Source organism: Cololabis saira, chromosome 1 (assembly GCF_033807715.1).
Source record: "Cololabis saira isolate AMF1-May2022 chromosome 1, fColSai1.1, whole genome shotgun sequence".
In the NCBI taxonomy this organism is placed as follows: Eukaryota; Metazoa; Chordata; class Actinopteri; order Beloniformes; family Belonidae; genus Cololabis; species Cololabis saira.
The window spans coordinates 27,312,162-27,330,127 of record NC_084587.1 but is presented as its reverse complement, the minus strand read 5'-3'; the positions used below and the strand labels follow the sequence as shown (position 1 = coordinate 27,330,127).

General features: G+C 41.0%; 1 protein-coding gene across 1 annotated transcript; it reads right to left on the bottom strand.

The window, feature by feature from the left end:
- Nucleotides 1-9,673: 9,673 nt before the first annotated feature.
- On the bottom strand, nucleotides 9,674-13,877 carry hapstr1b (HUWE1 associated protein modifying stress responses b). Its single transcript, XM_061719790.1, has 4 exons — nucleotides 13,433-13,877; nucleotides 11,954-12,034; nucleotides 11,477-11,752; nucleotides 9,674-11,371 (listed from the first exon to the last, which is right to left on the bottom strand). The coding sequence occupies exons 1-4, from the start codon at nucleotides 13,626-13,628 to the stop codon at nucleotides 11,133-11,135; spliced, it is 792 nt and encodes a 263-aa protein (XP_061575774.1). The 5' UTR covers nucleotides 13,629-13,877; the 3' UTR covers nucleotides 9,674-11,132.
- Nucleotides 13,878-17,966: the final 4,089 nt, after the last annotated feature.

Here is a 17,966-nt window from a genome sequence, read left to right as displayed (position 1 = left end):
CGTCATAAGCTCACCTGATGAAATTTGAAATGGCTCTTATTGAAAGTGAGGTTTTTGTCACCCCTCTTTTAAATACATTCTTCAAAGGGGGCTCTACTTTATTTGCTGACATACTTTTCATCAAATTCATGAGAGAAAGAAATTAACTGCCAGGAAACAAAAATGAAAGAGAAAATATGATTTTATGATTTTAAGGTGAAATATCATACCCTTTTCCATAAACTTAGTACAATTCTACAAATTCTAAATGAGGTGTCTGTGACATTTATAAGTGAAAATACCCCAAGGATGGGGTCTGCTCGACCTTCTGCTCCACAGAGAGAGAGAGAAGTGGGAAGGACAAACCCCTCCCAACTTCCACTGAAAACCTTTGCAGTTTTCCATAGGCATTTTAAATCAGACCACATTACTTTCCATGAACAAAGAACTTATCTTTAATTTGCAGTAGTGAAAATGCAAGGGGTGTTATGCATCCCGGGTGCCTGAAACCAAGTTGAGGTGAGGGAAGAGGAATCAGGAGGCGTTACCGACTGGTACTGCTCAACATGACAGTCCCACTGTCTGTTTGGCTGTCATGCTTCACCGTGATTGGAAGACGTGGCCTCCTCATCTCTGAGGCTGAAGAGCTTGTGGACGTAGTCGTATTGTTATCAGCAAATAGCACCCAAGCTCCACCATCCCGCATCCACACATTTATATCAGAGCAGACCACAAACACTTGAAATCCAGCAATGTAAAAGGGACTAATGACTTCTTGGCAGCTATCAAGTTATGACAATGCCCTGAGATGCACATATGCATTGCATGGGGGAGACTTATGCAGCATTTATCAGCTGGGAACCCCAAGCATGTGTAACTAGACATAACAAACATGCTCAACTTACATTTACTGGTTAGGGCTCGGTGTGGTCTGTTCATATTGAGTTGTGTAACTAAGATTTGTGTGGGAACACCACTAGGTTTTTGTCCACCGTGGTCAGAACTTTCCTGTGAAAATGAACTTAATCCACAGGGCTCTCTGTTCGACTGTTGACAGGAGGAAATGCAACATTTTGTGAGCATCAAGTGAGCACTCCCAATGATTTCTTTTTTTGTTTTCCCAATGTTTTTGGCATGATAAGTCTATTAACCACTGCTCACAAAGACAACAATATGGCAGGTATTTGGAATCATTGGGCTGTCTAAATAAGGAAATTCTGCTGTGGAACGTGAATGGACTGATGCAACACACTCAACACAGACTGAGGGGTTTAATTAGATGTTTTTATGGTCTGATAGGTGGCCACATACCAAACTTTTATGTTGGAGACTTAAAAAAGTTAACTTTCTGAAATGTACCCCATTGTAATTGAAAGTGACATTTTCTCCCACCATCTGTCTAGCATTGCTCAGGTGGTAGATGTGTGGTGTTCATTCAAATTCCCAGTTAACTTTTCTCGTCCATACGTATAAAAGGGCCAGATCCAGGGTTTCTTCCCTTTTCATAAGCAGTATCCCATTAAGAGCACAGAGCACTTAGTATTAAAGAATATAATTGCAGTGGCCTAAGCGGCTCCCAGCTGGTTTCTGAAAAAGGTGAAATGCAAATTCTGCCCTCTCGACTAATAAGCTCTGTTACTAACCTCCACTGAGGAAGTAAAATCTTTTGAGTATTCAGGTATGAAATACACCACATTTAAATAATAAGGCTTCCTGTATTAGAAAACAAACGCACACACACACACACACAAATCATCTGGTCCTCCTCAGGTTTTAAAATTAGGTAAACGTTATGCCAGAAGAGCAACACTCTTGGCATATTAAACCATATTATTGTGTATTTAACAAAAATGTATCAAATGAAAAGATAGTGGGTAAAAACAAAGTATACTCTATGTTTCAGTAACTTGTGTAACCATCTATACCAGCAATAACTGTAAATAATTCCCTTCTGCATGACATTCATTTACATCAATGTGGATAGTTTTCTTCCACTCTTTTCAACATTCTTTTAGCTGACTGAGGTTTGTGGGTATTTGTTTTGTGTACATCCTGCATCCAGGTATGGCCTATTGCAACAGGTAGCTTCAGTTTTCTCTTTGTCAGTTATTCTTGTGTAGATTTGCTGCTCTGCTTGGGAGGATTGTCGTGTGTTGTGGCCCATTTTGGGGGCAAGTTTTAGGTATTGGATAGCTTGAATCACACTTAACCCTGCATTCACACCAAAAGCTTCAAAATCGCCTGCGGTCGCTCTGGCTGCTTTCATCGCGCTGCCTGCCAGCTCTAGCAGGTGCTTGCAGTAGGAGCTTTCAGCCTGTAGATGCAGAACTGGAGGGAAAGAGTGTGTGTATATATACCTATATATATTTATGTATATAGCATGCACATTTTCGATCTCCTGTTTTATCACGGAGCGCACTTGGGAAGAACTTCTTTGTTTGCAGCAGTGGAGGAAGCGCAGGGCCCGGCGCTTCAGTCCATCTAGGTCCACAAAGTGCTGCAAATCCAGCAACTCCACAGGGAATTTCATCGTCTTATACCGGAGCTCCGTTTTATTTTACATGAGCCTTTTACTTACCTGATATGCCAGAACTTCAGACACCTTTTTCCATTAATATCCAACTTCTTCTAAATGGTTATATATAAATAAGGAAACATCGTATAACTCTGGGAAACCAGAGACTGTGATTTTCAGTTTTTCTTGCATCTTCATATTCTGTTTCTCCCACCTTGGGCAAGGCTTCTTGCCTTGGGAATTCTGGTCTGTAATTGGATGCTGCTTTGGCGTTGCTGCTGCTCATTTGTATAAAGTTGAGATTCTCTCAACTTGAAATTGACGCTCTGGCCACTGGCATCGCACCGCTCGCTGCTGCCAGATGCCCGTTGTAGCAAGCAATCATTGAAAATAAATGGCTGCCGGCTGCTTATGATGCTCGTGAAGCTCGATGATGCTGTGAATGCAGGGTAACTCTAGAATACTTGTACTGTATACATTTAAAAAAGTTTATCATTATGCTGAATCTAAATTCTAGTCTCAGCTATCCAAAGGACGTTGTCCCATAGCTTTTTGGATTGTGCAGATTCACCTTTTCAACATGTGTGCGTTACTGCCATGTTCTCCTTAAAGAGAATATCTCCTGGTAACCCTTTCTAACCAAGCCGTCTCAATCTTTAAAGGTTAACATACTACTAAATTTGACCGGTGCAGCGTGAGATGCATCTCCTATTTTCTTTTCTCTTTTTTTTTTTATATTTCACAATCTGACTTTTGAGTGACCTTGTCTTTTGTTCACTCCTCGGAAGTCTGGCTACTGTCTTGTATTTTTCTGCTTGTAAATGGTCTTTCTCATTGTGGCATGGTGGAATACAAATTGTCTATAAATGTTTCTCAGAATCATTGGCAGCAGCAATTTGCTTTCTAAAATCATTGCTGATGTCTTTTCTCTGTGGCACTGTGTTAAAACACACCTGAATGCTCCAGAGCAGCTACAGTAACTGCCAAGATCTACGATCAATTAATGAAGTACACTTGGAAAGCAGCAGCTGGCTGCTACTTGCCGTCTCAGTCCTTTGGCAGCTGTCTGGAAGTTTTTCACACGCCGCTTCTGCATTTTGATTTAGTTTTTATTCATTAATTAATAACACACTATAATGTGTGTTGCTGATTTTCTTTAGTTGTATTTTTTTTTACTTTAGAACTCAAAAACATTTTTTTTTAATGAGTCTGATATGTAAAACGAGCTGAAAGAGGTTGTATTTTATTTCTTTCTGTATATCTTGTAGTTTCAAGAATCCCTGAAAAGTCTCTGCCATCCTTTGGACAGTGATAGTAAGTCCCTACACCTGCGCAGCACAGCCAGGCCAGTGATCTGTCTCATTTCTAAAAGTCAACCATAAGCCTTTATGTATCCCTCTGAGGCTTCTCAGATTTCAAAGCTCCTTCTTAACTGGACCTTTTCAGCTCACATCTCTCTGCTGAATCCCCCTCATCTCAAACATCGTCATCTCCTCATCTCCTTTTCCAGCAGGACAGCCTTATTCACCATGCATGTCCACTAGTCACTTCTTTGGCTGCTGCAGTCATTTATTCTTTGAAGGTAGTAGAGCGAGAATAACAAAACACTGATATATTATCAACGTATTAAGTTTTGACAAACAAGTGAAAAAAAACCCCACCTACAGGAACAGAGCTTCATAATAAGCCTATTTAAGTAATTATTGTGTCTTGCCTCTGTCACAGCAGGAATTTTACCTTAGGCTGCAGCTTCTTGAAAGAGGTACAGGTATATTGGTTTACCTGCTGTTTTTTTTTTCTGCTTTCAGATGTAGTAATGCACCACATTGCACAGAACAAATATGCTGTACTTCGGACAAAACTAACAGAATATTTATTGGTCTCCCACGGGGAAGCTCCTCTCATTTCTCTGGCCTTATCTACTAGCAAGGGTTGTCGGAGCATCTGTGAAGAAAAACATCTGGCTGCTCGGTATGGAAATCAGTTTTATGACTTTGTCTCAGGATTTTGTGAAACAACCACAAATTCTTAACACTGCTTTACATGGTCGAAGCGTATAATATGTTTTAATTCTGAGCTGGCACCGTGGTAAAAGAGCAAGTTTCTCCTCCATAGTCTCGGCTTGTTAGTGTGACTAATCCTGTCACATGTAGTGACGACATTGTCACTTCTGTTACAAAAAAAGAGATGAATAAACAACTACTAACTACCTTTTTTTAAATAATAATACTAATACTATTTTTCCTATTAGTTAGAGAAGCCCAAATTAAATACCCATCACTGATCCATCATCCCCCAGTCGGTCCAGGAAAATAGGAATTCATCTGTTCACCACAACAAAGCCAAACTGATGTGAATTGACTTTCCATTGTATGATGCAGGGAGGTAATTTCCACGCTCCAAGAACCATGTAATGCAGAGTTTTAAATATTTTTGTAAGATGAGGTTGGAGAAAACATTCAAATCTTTCCTATCAAACCAAAACAGTAAGCCCAAAGATGCAAAAACAGGATTTTTTCTGCTACTATTGTACCCACAGCTCTAATTGGAGAAATTTTCCAGTACATTTCTTACCTTCAGTCATTACTGCAGTGGCCATGTACAGTAGCAGAACCAGGACCCATCAACAAGAACCACTTTTAAGGAGGATTCTTTGTTGATACCAGTGCCAGCAAACAGAGCCAGGTTTTTAATCCGCCACTGAAGCGTTGTGTTGTAGTTTGGTATTTATTGGTGTTAAATTGTTGTCTTCACAGTTAAATGTGTGATTAGCAACTTGCCTATTTGTCAATATTAACAAAATGTGGCAGCCAATGGAAAAAAACCATGCAACAATGAAGTGTGTCATTGGATGTGTTTTTGTTGACTTCAGGATGGATGGATCCCAGAGAGGTACTGTCACACCCGAATGGCTCACTACGTCAGAGCAGGTAGAGTCTGCTGAAAAATTTAGAATGTGCTAAAACTAAAAATCACAAGTAGGCAATATTCGTCAAATAAAGCGATGGTGAAGAGAGGTCAAGCAGAACCGTTGGAGTGTGTGAAGGCAAGTGTGGAGGCGTGTGAGAGAGGGAATATGTAGAGGAGCCGATCCTATCAGACTCTTGTTAAGCCCTGTTGGGTTTTTCCGGCATAAAACGATAAGCAAGTAGACTTATGCTTCACTTACAATTTTTGCCCCCCTGTCTCACATGAACACAGTCTTCCCGCAGCCTAAAATTCCTCTTTTCTCACATCATTAGTCTCTGCGGGCATCTCCTTGTTCTCTCCAAGGAGCTCACAGAGGATTTGGAGCTCCTCTCCTCCTAGTCTCACCTTCATCCTTTTCATCCTTTTTCTCCTCTCATCCACCTACTTATTAATCTATCCCTCCTTTTCTTTTTTCCTCTCCTTCTCTCCACACTCTTTGCCTAACATGCTTTCCAAGTCCCCTAAAAAAAACTAAAGTTAAACACACACAAACTATATTAAACATGTGCACAAGCATACAGAATCAAGCCCAGACCCATCTGTAGCCAGTAGTACTGCATCTAATCCTCATGCTTGGGGAGGAGGGGGGCCTTGCAATCAGCCCTGCTCTTTTTCTGCCCCAACATTTCATTTCCTTATCTCTTCCTCACTTATTTTATCCATCCTTTTATGCATGCCCACCATCCCACTGGAAGCTGTTGCTTTTGAGGGTGCGCTGGAAGGGGTGCATCCTTTGAACTTTCTAGTTCAGTGGTATTCACTAGTGCGCATGCAGGTGTACAGAAACTGACATACTGTACAGATGTTCCAAGCTGATTTACCTCGTCAGCACATCTTCAAGGAAAACTACGTTAAAAAGATGTTGCATTTAGTTGGAAGGAAGCCTGCAGCCTGTAATCTTTGCGTGGCACATGACTGAGAGCACTGGCCCGGAGGTGATGATGCTGCTGTCCCTCTGCACTGGACTCTGCTGCCGCCCTGTGGCCACCCATGTGAACTGCAACACCTCTCTCATCATAACCATGTGATTTAAAAAAAAATTGTTTTGAGGGGTTGCATCACGAAACCCCTTCTCTCACACACACACACACACTCATACAAACCATCATCACCACCACCATTATCGTACACATCCTCACCACCACCGTTGTTTTCCCAAATCTATCTAACTACGGACTCAACCCCTCCTCTAAGAGTTGGATAAATATTGTTTGAAGATATACAACATGTTGCTATGGTGACAACTCGTGGGTTTTATTTTCATGGCATTTGTGGAAGACAGGGACTTGCTGGTGAGCAGGGAGCTCTGAAGACGTGTGTATCCATGTGTGTGCCAGCGTACTTGTACTTGAGAGCAAAGGAGAGAGGAAGAGCAGGGGGTGGAGGGTGGACTGGGCTCTTTTTGAAGACAAGGGACAATCTCAAAAAACACAGCACACCCAAAAATAAGAGACAGTGTTTTCATGCATACCACACACGCCACTACCCTACCACAGCCCATGTAGACAAAACTAAGGGCTCCAACTAGCACCCCTCTCAGAGGAGTGTTTAACCTCTTCCTCCTCCTCGTTTGTTCCACCACCTCTCCGTCTACCATTGCCACCTCTGATCTCCGGCTGCTCTGTCTCTCTAGGGACACATTTTCCGGCTGCCTGATTGGCCTCTGCTCATGTGCATGTGCTAATGTGTTAACGTGTGTGTGCATAAGCATGCTGGCTTCAATCAATTAGCGCAAGCTGGTGCAGCAATTATCATTATCCACTGTGTTTATGCTGCGTACATCCAGGCACGTATCCACATGACACATGAGGGAGAAGTAAAGCAGCACTGATTGTACGAACCTCTGAAGACTCCCTGGTGGTCAAGCCCGCACTGACACACAACTGCTATGGAATGGACTTGTGTGTGTGTGTGTGTGTGTGTGTGTGTGTGTGTGTGTGTGTGTGTGTGTGTGTGTGTGTGTGTGTGTGTGTGTGTGTGTGTGTGTGTGTGTGTGTGTGTGTGTGTGTGTGTGTGTGTGCAATGGATAGATAAAGATGGATAGACACATACAAGATACACCACTAACTCTCTCTTTTAGACCAGACGGCAGCCTTGGAGACACCTGTGTGTGTGTGTGTGTGTGTGTGTGTGTGTGTGTGTGTGTGTGTGTGTGTGTGTGTGTGTGTGTGTGTGTGTGTGTGCGTGTGTGTGCGCGTGTGTGCGCGTGTGTGCGCGTGTGTGCGCGTGTGTGCGCGCGTGTGCGCGTGTGTGTGCGTGTGTGTGCGTGTGTGTGCGTGTGTGTGTGTGTGTGTGCAGCCCAGATGGTCATCTTCGTGGGGTTTTCTGGAACATTCAGACACTTGTTGCTTCTCCTCAAGTCTCTTTCTTTCTTTTCGTCTCTCTCGCTCTCGCCCTTACAAATACACACAAAAAAACACAGTGCTTTTTGAAGTGTGAAGCAGCTTGCGGTCAACTCTTTTCTTCCTGCATCGTTCTATCAAATAAGAGCTTTTGGTGCCTTCAGAAACATGATGAAATAAAAATAACTGTTCACAGAGGAGAACCGGAGCAGACATTATTGTTTGATGTGTAATAAGACAGTGGTGTTCTTCATCCATCTGTGGTTACAGACAGGCAAAGCGGATCAAGCCGTGTTTTTCCTGAGCTCAAAAAGTGTGTGGTCCAGTGTGTGCTGCTGCTGACCTCTTAGTTTCATGATGTTCTTGATGTTTTGCTTCAAATATCCACAGGTGAGAAATCATCCAGGGTGGTATTTCAGAAAACACTTTTTATTACTCAATCTGAACTCAGAGTTCTGTAAACCATGTCCGAAAAGCACAGGCCATCTTAGTCACCATGGCAACATACAAGAAGTAGGTTTAGTTCTGCTTATGTGGAACTTGAACCTGAAGTCCATGTTCAGTGTTCCCTGTGAGCCTGTGGCTCGGTCATTGCCACTCAATGGTACTTCCTTTTGAGAATCAACAAATAGATTTAGAGACGCACGTATATCCCTCTGTCAGGAAGAGACTCTTGGTGTTTACTCACCCAGATACACTTTTGGTAGGGCTCCATTTTCTTTTTTCTTTTTTTTAATCTGTTATAAATATAACCCACATTTGACATTTCAAATACCTCGTCGCAGAGCTGCTGTAACGTCTGTGGAAACAAAGTGCATTGCTCTTCATCCAGCCTTTGCTGTCTGATCCACTGAAAGGGCATTAATACAAATTCCAGAAGTAAATGAACAGTATATGGTGTCATTAGATTTGTTTTTCATGAATGATTGTACATGTATTTATGCCACCAGTATTTTTTGCAAAGCTAACTCTCACTCCTCAGCACTTGCATCACTTTTTCATTATGATAGCTTTTGTTGTTTTTATTTTTTGTCTTTATAAGCCTCTAGTACGACTTGTTGCTGCAATTCCAAGAAGTACATAGCCCTTTTTTCATCATTGTTATTGTCATTTCTGTGACTCCATTGATGTCTATATACAGTGTATTTGCCCTAACTGGCAAAACTGACAGCTCAAATTTAGTTGACGCAAGTTCAGCAAACGTCAAGTTCGGAATTCATCTCAGAGTTTGTTAATCCTCCTTTTTGTAACTTCTGCATGAATAAGTGGAAGTAACACCTTCAAACTTTTAACTTTAAAGTCTAAAGGGAATACTTTTAAACTTTTCTTCAGGTTTAAAAGTGTTGGTGCTATAAATTATGCTGGGTTTATAAATTAAGACCTAAATAGGACCGGAAACAGATTATTTTGAACAACAGTTGAATATTCATGTCACTTCAGGTTTATTTTTGTCCCTTGTCAACATAACCATCTTGGTGAACCAATAACTATAGCTGCATAAATCAATTAAAGAATAATTACTGAATCACATCTGAAATCCTAGATTTAATAATTTTGTCTTGGTTTGTTCCTAGTTCTATAGAATTTCTTAACATTTATACACACAGAGTTAACAAAATCCCCACTTTCAAAATAACTTAACTGGACAGAAAGGGGGCATAAATAATTCATTAAGTAAACTAATATACATAAAATACATAGTTTCCAGGTTTAATCATTGCTTATTCAAAAACCTCAGATATAGATCTTTTATGTCTCCTCAGGAGCATGAGCTTGGTTGAGAAGGAAAACAAAGCAGTATAGTGTCTCCCCCGTGTGGTAGAAAAGCTGAACTGTATCAATATTACTATTAGAACAATCAGACAACTTAAACATTTGGATTTTTGTTTAATTTCAGAATCATTATTGTACAAGGACATCCGCAAGGATTAGCACTTCTTTATACAATATGTACCACGTAACAGCACCTACAGATTATTTACACAAATTACACAAGATTGTATCACAAAGCAGTGCTTGAATGAGCAAAAACAAGTGTTTTGCTTAACTAAAACACCCATAATTCTTTCACCTGGCTAAAAGAAAATATAAATCTCAGCCACAAGGCCCTTCCATTCACAGGCAATTATTGTCTGCTGTAATTTTCTGGATTTAAAGCTGAAATCACAGCTGTGAAAATGCTGTAAATCTAGAAAGTCAAAAGACACAAAATGATGTTAATGCAGGTGTCTACGTTCCTATTAATGGGTCAAATGTAAACATTAAACAGGTCAAATGCAAGCTTTCAAAACACCATTACTGCTTGTAATGCAAAAATGCAAGAACCAGACAATAGTCAAGTTTATTTGGTAATTGATATAGAAACTGTGCCTAACAGTTTTTTTGTAAACTGGAAGATAAACTAGTGTAGTTATAAAACTGCAAACAAAAATGCAGGACAAGAATACTTCCTTGAAGAAAGCCTTCCTAAAAACGCATCCACCTCGTTGCCCCACTTGTCTGAGTGAATTACATTGAGCTGCTTTGTGATAAAACCCTGGTTTGGGTTGCGAAAAGCAACTAAAGGGAAAGGAAAAATGAATCTGAGCAACACAAGAAACAAGCAGATGTTATCCACACACACAGACAGACAGACACAGACAGACAAACACACACACACACACCAGAACCAAAGATACTGTAGCAGCTTTCTGAAAGGCGAGGACATGTAAAACACATTAAGTGCCAGTTTGGCTGTCTAATGAGCAAACAAAGCTGCAGCAGAATGAAATATAAATGCTGACAAGCGTTCTTAAGTCAAGCCAAACAGAAGCAGTTAAGCCTCCTCAAGAGCCCAGACTTCAGTTCAGTCTGGTCTGGCACGCACTCCACAAGAGGAAGCACGCTTAAGGAAAGGGGCAAAGAGAACTGCAAACAGTAGGCAACAGTCTGTTTCTGCTCATTATAAAATATGAAGCACAAATAAGTAATATCCAGATATAACATTCTGCAATCTCAAGGATTTCAAGTGTAGACTGTGCTTGTGTGTCAGACCAACAGAGCAACCCAACGTGAAAGAAATATTTAAAAAAAAAAACAAGAGCTTTGTCATGGAGAGGATGAATTAGCAGTTTCCTGTTAACAGAAAAGGGGGTCTGGGAAACAAAAGACAGGCTAAATATGAAACTGTCATAATAGTCAAGTTTTTCTTTATTTTCTTTATTTTTTTTTTTACATTGCAACTAGGGAGGAAGATTTCAAAGGCTGGCCAAGGCATCTGTCCTCATTACCTGTCCAACCGGCCACCGAGGAGAGGACAGCAGAGGAATCAATGGTGTAAGAAAGGTTCAGAGCATCCTATTACGTTTATGGGTGGGTGAGTCTGTGATAACGTCGCTACAGGTTGCAGACCCTCGTTTACGATTGGCAGCAGAATCTAAATGAAGTGCCATCTCCTCAGCAATGAAGGTGTTGAGGTCCACATCATGAAGACCGTTCCTACGACGACCAAGGGACTGAGCAGGGTGTGTTGGGGAACTAGGAGGACCAGAGCGCACGGAAATGCTGGCCATGGCACCGCTAAGACCTGAGAAAATAAACAAATAATAACATGAAGTCACACCAAGCTCAGTTGCAGAACTACATGATTATAATGCATCCACTTTCAGTCAAACATAGTATTTTGGCTAACCGTGGAGGGCTATGGCCTCTCTGAATGGCTGCAAGTCAGTCTCAACAGAGGTGTCAGTCTCTGTGGTTGATGAACGGCTTGCAGACACCATGGCAACTCTAGGTGGGGCGCGGGTGGTCCGTGGTGGTGGAACTTTGCCGCACAGAAAACTAATTAAGTCTTCTCGTCTGATAGTTCTCCGTCGCTTCTTCACCCATGCAATCACATCCTTGTTCCGGCGCTGGTAGCCTACATGAATACCGAGGTCATAGCTCCTCTGGTGGGCTTCAATACTCTCTGATAGAACAGAAAAATACCACATTATATTAAACATGGATAACACAATTCAGTCAAACGCCGATCTCCCCACAGAAAAAAAAAACACATCTTACATTTAAAATATTTAATATAATAAATCCAGTGTCCATTATATGAAGTACTTCTAGCATGCTGTAAAAGTTTGAAGCACAAAAATGGAAAGGGTAACTTATTACTTGCCTTTATACAAGTTAGTGACAGCTGTGGCCGCATTCTGGAAGGGCACCCAGAGGGAGAGGCCTTGCTGTTGACATACTCGATCTATGAATTAGATAGAAAAAGACAGTCCAAGTGTGATGACACCGTAAAAATGAAAGTTGATCAAAAAATCTTCTTGTCAATCTCAGTTACATCCCAAACAACAGAAACTACGGTCATACTAATTTTCATGTTGAACATGAGCCATTTCAGGACAGTTAATGAACCAGGGTCTTCCATGACCCAAATTAGGAGAAACTAATTTGTGCAAAACTCCAACACCATTTTGTTGTTCAAAGTAGAGGCCTATATGAAAAGTGCTGATAATCCTTACCTATCAATGAGCACCACTGCATGTTAGGATAACCAATGTGATTTAGACACATTCACTTTTAGTCTTTTTCCTTTGAGAGCCTTACATGATTATATAAAGAGGAGTGAGGAGGGTTCCTCACAGGTTTTTAGATTTCATCTACACCGAGATGGTTAATTGTAAACAGTCAGGGGAACTTAAAAGCAGAAGCGTCTGGCCAAGCAGGATTTCAAGACCACAACACTTGATAGGGATTATTTAAAGTTGCAAAAACAATGTAGCTCTAGGCTTAGAGGGTAATTTTACATTTTACTTGTGGCAGTTTTGCGCAGAAGCTTTATGGGTGCTTGAGTAGTTTTAGAAAGAAAGAAAAGAAAAAAAAACAACACACTTCCACTGTTGTACACAAAACACGGAAACATTTATGTTAATACTTTCGCCATTTTGTCCTGCTGTGAATCACAACACGACCATCAGCAATAATCCATTGAACACTGTCCTAGGATAAAATGTCTCTGCCGCTAGTTAGTTACACAACATCCACCATACTACTGCAACATATTATCCCAGCGTTTGGGCGTCAACACATCTGTTGTTTTCAGTCTTCAATCTCCTCCTTTTGAGTATCGCCATTTTGACCAGCTGGGTCGGCTGTAAACGAGTAGTAGACAAAACACTTACAGACTCGTGTTTTTGTCACAACTATGAGGGGGAGCAAGTGTGTTGATGTTGGTTCGATCGATGCTAAAAACAGATTGGAAATCGGTAGTTTTGCTGGATTGATTTTGGGGCACGTTTAGCCCCGGTGCAGGTCAGATTACTGTTTTCAGCCTCCCAAACTCTTGGACAACGACGCAGAGGCTACGGCGTAATGGCACGCGGCGACGCCGTGGGCCTGTGCGTCGATTTAACGCAGAACCATAAATCAGCCTTGACACGGTGACCGGCTGCTAGCTGCGCTAGCTGCAGCGGATCAGGGTCACAACGGGGAGAAAGAACAGAACCAAACGCACCAGATTTGAACCAAAACACCCTTCAGTATCTTTTAAAAACAAATCTAACGCTCAAACGGAAATAAATCCATGCAAATTCCGCCATTCCCGGTTCCCTTTGTGCTACACGGCTAGCCCCACCACGTTAGCCCTCACCTTTGTAGAGCTGAGCCACGGCGGTGGCAGAGTTCTGGAAGAGGTGCCACAGCTTCTGCTGGCTCTGCTCGCCCTCCTCCTCGCTGGGCTTCTCCTGCTCGGCCTCGGCCAGGCACTGCCGCTCCCACTTGGAGAACCAGTGCTCGGGGCCGTGCTCCTGGATCTCCGCTTCCCCCTCCTCCTTCCGCTCCTCCATGGCTCACCGCGGCGCTAGCTCTCCGCTCTCACCGCCGATCCGTCGCGTTTAAAGGCGTTTTTTTAAGTTTCGGACTTACTTAAATGTCTCCTTTTTAGTGTTACGTTAGGTGGGGGGGGTGGGTTGTAAAAACCCCACCCGGTCTAGAGAGAAGAGTATGTACGGTAAGTGTTTTTACAGCCGCATTGTGAGCGTTGTCCGCGTCTCCAGCTGCACGCCCAATGTGGAACATGCACATTGAAGAAAGGCGGATGACAACACCTCAGAATTTCTGAACATGGCCCCGCCCCTTTTCTCACTTTGCCGACACGTGATTGGCTGCTGTGGTGGTTGTGGGCGGGACTTCTAGCCAAACACGACGTCTGATTGGACGGATTGAAAAAAAGAAAAAAGGTCAGAGAAAAACAAAGTTGATCTTAAATAGAGGAGTTATTTTAGTCTGCTATGTAGCATTCTGTACGACAGGGGGCATCCTAACCATGGACATCCAGGCCTAAAATGGTCATTAAATGTAAAGAGACTTCTTCTTCTATGGAGGTAGATTTGTGTCTTAATTATTCAATAAAAAAAAGATTGCTTCAATCAAAAAATATATTTTCTATAAAAAAAAAAATCACTTCAATCAAAAAAAATGATTTCAATCAAAGAAAAACTGTTTAAATGCAGTGAGTCTCAAATATTTTTTTGCATTCAAACACTTTTTTTCTTTGATTGAAATCATTTTTTTTTTTTAATTCAAAAAATATATGTTTTGATTGAAGCAATCTTTTTTTGATTGAATAATTAAGACACAAATCTACCTCCATATTTTTCTCCTTTCGGCTTTTCCCTTCAGGGGTCGCCAAAGCGAATCGGTTCAATCAATAAAATTTTATATGTATAGCACCTTTCATCCAGGTACATGAAATACAAAGTGCTTAACATTTTGACAAAGCATAATAAAAACAAAAATAAAAACTGGGAGACCAATGCACACTGACATACAATATAGTTAATTAAAATACAATAATGATAAAAAGTTCAAGAATTAAGGCTAAAAAATAATCAGTCCACAACAATAAAATATAATAATAATAAAAACATTACAAGACATAGATAAATAAATAAAAAAATACCTCTAAAAAATGTTAAACAGAATACAACTATAAAATTTGATGCTACATAAAAGCCAGACCAAAGAGATGAGTTTTTAGTCTACGTTTAAAAATGTCCACATTTCCAGTTCCTCTCAGATCCTCCGGCAGGCTGTTCCACAGTTTTGGAGCATAGTTGCCTCCATCTGAGCCTGTCTTCTGCATCCTCTTCTCTTACCCCAAATAACTTTACAGTATGTCCTCTTTCACTACATCTATAAACCTACTCTATGGTCTTCCTCTGGGCCTCCTGCCTGGCAGTTCAAAACTCAGCATCCTTCTACCAATATATTCACCATCTCTCCTCTGGACATGTACCGTCTCAGTCTGACCTCCCTGACTTTATCTCCAAAGCCTCTAACTTGTGCTGTCCCTCCTTTTCTGTGGGGAGATCGGCTTTTGAGGTCAAACAAAGCCTAATTTAAGTGGTGTTTAGTCCTAAGACACTGTTGCTCTGAGTAATCAACCACTGTGCAATAATAATAATAATAATAATAATTAATAATAATAACCACAATTATATGCTGTAACAATGCACTTTTCAATAACCATGACTACCTCATACTGCTGCACCTTTCACATTTAAATTGTGTATGTTAATAAGAGCCTGTAGTGGCCACTCACGAGCAGAACACTGTTTAGTTTCAGTAGGTTAGAATTCACAAGAATCTAGCCGTTATTAATGATGACGATGTGTTTTCTGTTAGTGTTCTGTTACCGTTGGTTACGGTCAGTTAGTAACGAGAGACTGGAATAAACAACACAAGTTTTTTCTTCGTCCACAAAAAGCGTTTCTCTGCTCTTTTGTTCCCAAACTCCTACAAGTCATTTGTTTATTACTGTTTGTAACTATTTCAATCTGGGTTCAGTGAGCGAAAAAAAACGAAAACAAATTCCCTGTCTGGCATGTTCATACTTGGCCAATTCTATTCTATTCTCTAAACCAGTAAGCAGATCCATTCATGTATTTAATGCTGTAATATTCACATAAAGATGACTAACAACTTAAATATTATGAAGTTTGTGCTAAAATTAGCCACTTTAAGTCAATGTGCATACCTGGTGAAATCATATTTTCATTACAATCTTTAGGAGATTTTCTTTAAATTCAAGTGTCCATTCATAAATTAGTAAAATGTAATTTTTTTTGTCAAAAACCACTGGTGCCTAAAAGAAAATGTTATTGTTTCAACACATTTTTCAGTACATTTTTTTCCTTTTTGGATTTGTGTTCTAAATTGCCCGTAGGTGTGAGTGTGAGTGTGCATGGTTTGTGTGTTTATATGTGGCCCTGCGATGGATTGGTGACCTGTCCAGGGTGTAACCCCCGCCTCTCACCTGAAAATGAGCTGGGATAGGCTCCAGCAGACCCCTGTGACCCTAAAGGATATAGCGGGTATGGATGGATGGATGGATTGATTTGTGTACACAAAATTTCCCCTTGAGTGTGAGATCAGGCTTTTCCATTGAAAATGGAAAGACAGTAGATACTTACAAGACTTAGGATGAGAACTGCAGCTTAGCTGAGTGACATCCTCGGTATGGGAGTTGTTGAGAAATAAAAGAATTTAGAGATAAGATAAGATAAGATAGTCCTTTATTACTCTCTCAATGGGGAAACTCACGTGTTAGCAGCAGTACACTTAACATACACACACACACACACGCATGCGGGGAAGGGGGTTAAAAGGTAAAAAAGAAAAAGATATATATAATTACAAAATATGGACAATAGGCTATATACATTGCGGTGGAGATAAAAAGATACAAATTACAAGATAAAACAATAGTGCAAAGGAAAGAAAAACAGTGCAAAAAAAACCCCAGGTAGAATAAGGGTGAGGTAGACAGGTATTGCATGGATATTGCACATGATTATTGTACATCTAGTTATTGCACATGTTATTATTATTATTATCCGTTAGCTACTGAGAGCAGTCCTGGTTATAGAGTCTGATGGCAGCGGGGAGGAAGACCTGCGATGCCTCTCAGTGACGCATCGCGGGTGACAAAGCCGGTCACTGATGGAGCTCTCCAGGGCTCTGACAGTCTCATGAAGGGGGTGGGAGACATTGTCCGTGATGGAGGACAGCTGAGCTTAGCTTAGAATTTGGGTCTATTTGAAAGACAGACTGAACCAGAGAATCAACACTGATGCTGTGTAAAAGAGGTGGATGGGTAGACCTTTTTTTTTTTGACGTAGTGCAGATTTTTCATCATCTACAGCAAAACATCGAGGATCCTCAACCCACCAGTGTTGCTGAGTGTCATCTACTGCCGTGTAGTCTGCAGGGGAAGCAACATCAGTGCCAGAGATACCAAAAGGGGCAATACCCGTTATTTCACAAAGTAGGGAACATCATTAGGCAAGGCAAGGCAAGGCAAGGCAAATTTATTTATATAGCACAATTCAACACAAGGTAATTCAAAGTGCTTTACATTGACATTAAAAGCGGCAACACATAATAACAAATAGGTAAGAATAAGAAAAGAAGTAAAATAATAAAAAGCACAAGCTGTTAAAAAAAATAAAAATAAAAATAAGGGCAGTAGAGTACAGCAGGTTTAATTTAAGAGTACACTTCAGTAAACAGTAATGTTTTTAACCCTGATTTAAAGGAGCTGACAGTTGGAGCAGACCTCAGGTCTACAGGAAGTTTGTTCCACCGGTGAGGAGCAGAATAACTGAACGCTGCCTCACCTTGCTTGGTTCTGGTTCTTGGGACACACAACAAACCAGATCCAGAAGACCTAAGGGGTCTGGGAGCTTCATAGGAACTAACAGATCAACCATGTATTTTGGTCCAAGACCATTCAGTGCTTTGTAGACCAGCAGTAAGATTTTAAACTCTATCCTTTGACCCACTGGAAGCCAGTGTAGTGATTTCATGACTGGTGTAATGTGGTCCAGTTTCCTGGTGTTTGTACGGACTCTGGCGGCAGCGTTCTGGATCAACTGCAGCTGCCTGATTGATTTCTTGTGAAGAACATTAGTAAGAACTTTGAGCCGTTTCAGAGGAACAAGAGGTAAATGAACAAACTACTGTCTTTTATGGATAATCCATGCTAACCCTTCTACAACTGTTCTTATTTGTGTACTGCAGCTTTCTTTTTTTCTTTCTTTTGCAGGCTCAAGACTATGGGCTGGCAACACAGAGAGTGCAAAGGTCAGATTGAATGTGCCTTATTCCTTCCTCTCCCTCAA